General features: G+C 39.6%; 1 protein-coding gene across 1 annotated transcript; it reads left to right on the top strand.

The window, feature by feature from the left end:
• Positions 1-3,285: 3,285 nt before the first annotated feature.
• LOC110299380 (olfactory receptor 51J1) lies at positions 3,286-4,239 on the top strand. Its single transcript, XM_021169051.1, has one exon. The coding sequence runs from the start codon at positions 3,286-3,288 to the stop codon at positions 4,237-4,239; it is 954 nt and encodes a 317-aa protein (XP_021024710.1).
• Positions 4,240-5,882: the final 1,643 nt, after the last annotated feature.

Raw genomic sequence — 5,882 nt, 5'->3', positions numbered from 1 at the left:
GATAACATAATGTCCTCCAAGTGTTTGCTTTCATTTTTCATTGTAAGGATTTAAAATGTTCTAAGTTATTTCCATAAATTCTTTATGTAATCATCATATAAGATAACTATATCCATATTCTTTTTCACACCCACGTTTTATTTCCTTGGGGGCACCTGATAATCAGAAAGCAATATGATTACTTAGTAAGTGCTCTCCAGGGAACCTGACTCTGTCTCTTTTACTCCACTGATGGAGCTTCTGGTTGGCTTGAAAAGATGCAAGACATTATTCTAGCCACAGATCTATGAAGCTAAGGATGGCACAGGCTAAGAACTTGTGGACGTGAGCTTCTCTGGTCACATCCAATATTAAGTGGTAAGTGCTCAAGCTTATGGTCTTCCAGCCCTGCATCCTATAACAGCTTCAGAAAGATTTCAACCTCCATCCCTGGGCATAGCTCTGTAGCTTTCTTCCTACTAACAGGCACCACTTTAGCTTCCTGAACATATAAGATAGAATGACAAGAAACCTATGGGCAAGTTAACAAAACAAGATCATAGGTGCTAGAAATAGTTCTTATAGTGTATCACTTCTAGTATACACTCCTAGTGTATCACACATACAACTCACGCATTTTATCAGGTGCTGATCTACTAATAGAAACTGCATGTTTTCTTGTTTCCCACATAAATGCAGTAATAGCATCAGTCAGACAGAAATAGGAAAGAATAGTGTAATTAGATAACTGGGGATAAAGTGATCTCTCAGAGGATACTTTTAAAAAGAAGATTGTGAACAAGAAATACTAACATTTACTTGTTGCTAAAAGCTTATGATAAATATCCAGACATATTGTCTGAGGTAGAAAGTAATAACATTGCTGTCTTGAGCAGTAAAGAAACAAATATACATACAAGTAGAAGCGGATGCACTTTACACAGTCAGTCTAGTTCCAGGATTATAGGATGCAGTATATCATGTTCTTGTCTTTCTGTTGATATTTTCTGAATTATTATTCTATACTATGCTGTGTGTTTTTAATCTTCACAGCCAAATGATCCCTTTTATCACCTCCCATCCTTTGAAACACATCCTAAACTCAGGAGAACAAGTGTATTAAGATGTCTTTCAAGAACATGTGCCGCTGCATGACTGTGGAGACAAGAGAACAGGGATTGGAAACAAAACAAAAAATGCAAGTGCAGTAGAAAAAAATCAGCAGAGAACAAATGTTGGGGAAAATTAGAAAAGAAGGCCTGTTGTTCCCAGAATATACCAAGATTTGTCTGTTCACTCTCAGGTTTCTTGAGGTATGGCAGGCAAGATAAAGCTGCAGTAGGATTCAATAAAGCAAATCAAGAGGAAGAGCTTTCAATCCAGATTAATACTTGGTGCACTTAAGAAACTAAATGTTGAAGCTTGTGTTTTAACATGCTCTGATGTGTGCACCGTCACTTGCTCTGGGCGCATTGATTTGCTGTGATTCTCTCACCCTTAAGCTACAGCACAGCCCACCATGCAGACCTTTCCCAAGCCTGATACCTGCTGAGGTTAATAACATCAGAGTGTGAGGAGTACCAGGATCCTATGAGCAGGAGGAAAATGAGAGCTGTGCTTTTTCATTATCTTTGATATTTTCATAAAATGTTATAATTAATGATAATGATTTTTAATATCCCAATATTTAGTATCCAAAGTTTTCATTTTCTTAGAATGCTATGTCACATGGATTGTGGCAGTGATTTTTTTCCCGTCAGACATGTTCATCCAGTTGACGCTGCATACAGTTCCATTTTCTACAAAGTTGAGAGTTAAAAACTGCAAAATTAATTTTAAAAAATTACAAAAACCATTATGTTTTAAATTGGGTTATGTTTTTATGTTGGTTCACATGCTTAGCTACCTTCAACTGCATGCATTCCACAGGCAGCAAGTTAGACACCCCAGCAGGTGTCTAACTTCATTTAACCTGGAAACTTTCTGCTGATCCTTGGGTCTGAGCTGAAGTGGTTTTTTTGTAAGTAAAGCTTTCTCTGACTTTTAAAACTAAATCAATTTCTTTTAGGACTTTCTCACAGAATCCTGAACTTTTCCATCCCAGAATGTAATATAACGGAGAAGAAAGCTTCGGTATACTTAATGACTGTGTCTGAACAGCAGAAGCACATGTGCTCTCTGTTTTTTTGGCTAAAAATCGCAGAGATTCCTGGGTAAGTCCAGAACTCTCTACTTTTTTCATGATATGTGGTGACTGGTAGAGAAAAATGCCATTTGGTTATAAGCCAGCACTGAAGACAGAACTTAATAGTGCCTCACTTAGAATAATGAATTATCTCTATTGCAATGGCTGTAAAAAAATAGGTGCACACCAGAAAATTTGTAATTTAGGCTTGTGCATGTGTGAGTAGATAAGCAGAGAGGGGAGAAGTGAGAGCATGCATTCATGAGTGAGTTAAAAATCTACCATGAGAAGTCCTTCCTATTCTCCCTGTCCAGGATGCTTCTGTAGTGCTGTACTGGCCAAGACAACATTCTGCTAGGAAAGTGGTTTCTCATCTGATGACAACACGATCTGCCCAAGAAAACATTTACTGAAAATTTGCTTAGACTATTAGTGTTGTTGAGGTCTGTGGTGCTTTAAGATAAAAAAAATTTTAAATCCTGACAAAGAAAGTTAGCAGTTTTTTAAGACTGTCAGTCAAAATATTCTGGATGTTATCAACACAGTATTTTCATAAGCAGTAAAGTCTTTTACAAATAAGCTAACCTGGCTTCTGATCCCTTCTCACTCACCTGGTCAATTGGACACAGTCTTTCTAGTTACTTGCTCCAGGCTGTATTCATTGCCACGATCTCAACCTTACCTTGCGCCTCCATCATTCACTACATATTCATTGGGATTTTAAAAGTAGTTATCTTGTACTTAAATATTTATCAGTAACATTATTCACCTATTGCAAACATTAGTCAATGCCTTATTCTGAGATTGCATATAAGTTGTCTCCCAAGCAGCATCCTACAGGCAGGAGTGTCCACACCAGCACAAGATAGCAATTTCCTCCTTACCAGTTTGGATTCATACTTTTTCTCCATCTATAACTTCTTTTTGACAGCGAAAGAAACTCCTTTACAATGAAAACATCTGGGTGGGAATCAACTGTCAATTTTGTAGAATAAGATCTTTGGTCATGTGAATCAAAGTTTGTTTTCTTCTCTTTTGTTGATTCCCAATTTTTTTCCCAACATAATCTCATTAGTTTGTGACTTTTGAAGTGGCACTTCCCCCTGGGATGAGATTTCAGCATGAAGAACTACAATAGCTCTTTGGGGTTCTTACCTACAACATTCATTTTGGTTGGCATCCCAGGACTGGAGACAGAGCACATCTGGATATCCATCCCCTTCTGCCTGATGTACTTCATCATCTTCCTTGGGAATGGCACCATCCTTCATGTCATCAGAACAGATGCTTCACTGCATCAGCCCATGTATCTTTTTCTTGCCATGCTGGCACTGGCTGAGGTTGGTGTCTCTGCCTCCACTCTACCAACTGTGCTAGGTATCTTCCTTTTTGATACTTTAGAGATTACCTTTGAAGCATGTCTTCTCCAAATGTTTTTCATCCATTCTTTCTCTATTATGGAGTCAGCTGTGTTGCTGGCCATGTCTGTGGACCGCTTTGTGGCCATCTACAGCCCACTACGTTATACAACTATCTTGACACTGCCTCGCATCTTTGGCACAGGAGCTGTCATTGGACTGAAAAGTGTTATACTAATGGCCCCATTGCCTATACTGTTAAGGAGATTGCCCTTCTGTGGCCACAATGCCCTTTCTCATTCCTATTGTCTCCACCCCAATCTTATCCATCTACCTTGTGGGGACATTTCTATTAACAATATCTATGGACTTTTCATTGTGACCTCCACTTTTGGGCTAGATTCATTGCTCATTGTGGTGTCCTATGGGCTTATACTCCATACTGTACTTGGAATTGCCACTGGAGATGGGAGGAGGAAAGCACTCAACACATGTGGCTCACATGTCTGTGCTGTGCTTGCTTATTATGTACCAATGATTGGCTTGTCTATGGTACATCGCTTTGCACATCATGTATCTCCTCTGCTACAAACCATGATGGCCAATGCTTATCTCTTCTTCCCCCCTGTCATCAACCCCATTGTCTACAGCATTAAAACCAAGGAGATCCGTCGTGGCATTTTTCGAATGCTATCAGAGAAGAGGTTCGGAGTTTAGTGGAAGATGTTAAAACAGGGGGATGTTTAGTTGGTTTCTATCATCATGTGTCATCGGCTTATTTCTATACCTGATGTAAACTTAAAACCCAATATCTAGCAGCTGTGGAGATCGTCAGTGATAAAGGGTACACACTTCTCTCAAACAGAACCCATGTTCTGTTTCTAGCATCAACATTGGGCACCTTACAGCTGTCTTCAATTCCAAGTCAAAGGGGAACAGACTCCTCTGGCCTCAACCAGCACATGTATTTCAACAAGTCACATACACATAATTAAAATAAAATAAATATTTCTTCAAAAGCCCAGTGTCTAGTAGAAGGGAATTAGAGTCTGCCTCATTATCTAGAATGATATGACAAGTAGATTGTGTGTGTGTGTGTGTGTGTGTGTGATGGATCAGTTCACAAAATCAATGGTGTTACATGCCATGTCATGTGGCATGCATGCCTAAATACATTGCCTTGTAAAGCTGGGGCAGAAATGCAAGAAAGATTGTTTCTTTAAAACATCTCATTCTTCAAGGGAAAATAAAACTGACATTTGAAAGATATCTGAGAAACCTACTGCACTCCCTACACTATGAAGAAAGAAAATAATCAGTGTTGCATCTGCTTGAATCTCCGAATTCCACAGTAGGTAAACTGATCCTTGAATTCCAGGCTGTCCAAAGAAGTTCCCCACACAGATGCAAATGTGCCATTTTCCCAGCTCTGCCAAGGCCCCACACCAGGGGTCTCTACAATTACAAATCCCACACATTATACAAGATATTGATGTAGAACAACACAGATGTAAAGAAGCAAGCTTCCTCTTCATATACTTTTTATATTGTTGGGTGTGATTCTGCAGATACTTTGAATTATTAAAGTGCTTTGGACTCAATATTATTGAGGGATACAGTATTCTTCTAGTGATTCCTTACAAAGTTTCAGGTAGTGTTAACATAATGTTTATTCCTCAGATAAATATTGTAGTGCTTCTGGCTGCCCTATTAGAGGCTCTACCAAGTAGCTGACTCAGACAGATGCAGATACTAACAGCCAATCAGTGGATGGAGCTTGGGGACTTTTATGGAAGAATAGGGGAGAAGGATTAGAGGAAGACCAACAGAATCAACTAAGCTAGACCCTTGGGGTTCTCAGACTGAACCGCCTAGCAAAGAATGTACTTGGACTGGACCTAGGCCTCCCTGCATATATGTAGCAGATAAGCAACTTGGATTCATGTGGGTTCTTCAACAACTGGAGTTGGGATGGTTCCAAAGGCTGTTGCCTGTCTGTGGGATATGTTCTTCTACCCGAGCTGCCTTGTCTGGTCTCAGAAGGAAAGGATGTATTTAGCTTCACAGAGACTTGATGTGCCAGGGTGGGAGGATACCTAGAGGCCCCTCCCATGCAGAGAGGAAGGGGAGGGTCATGGAAGAAGGGATTGGGGGAGGGCATGACTGAGAGAGGGGCAGTGAGTGGGATTTAAAGTAAATAAGTAAAAAATGAATAATAAAAAATGTTTAAAAAGAGAACTAACATTGAATGCAAATCTAATACTTCTGACTGGAGAGATGGCTCAGTGGTTAAGAGTTCCTGAGTTCAATTTCCAACAAACTCATGGTGACTCACAACCATCTGTAAAGAGATCTGATGT

Source organism: Mus caroli, unplaced genomic scaffold (genome assembly GCF_978045245.1).
Source record: "Mus caroli unplaced genomic scaffold, Mus_caroli_1 scaffold_8, whole genome shotgun sequence".
NCBI classification, from domain to species: domain Eukaryota; kingdom Metazoa; phylum Chordata; class Mammalia; order Rodentia; family Muridae; genus Mus; species Mus caroli.
The sequence above is the reverse complement of the archived record's forward strand: the minus strand, read 5'-3'. Positions and strand labels throughout refer to the sequence as shown.

Excerpts from the sequence above, each read along its gene's own strand:
- LOC110299380 (XM_021169051.1), top strand. The coding sequence starts at position 3,286 with ATGAAGAACTACAATAGCTCTTTGGGGTTCTTACCTACAACATTCATT.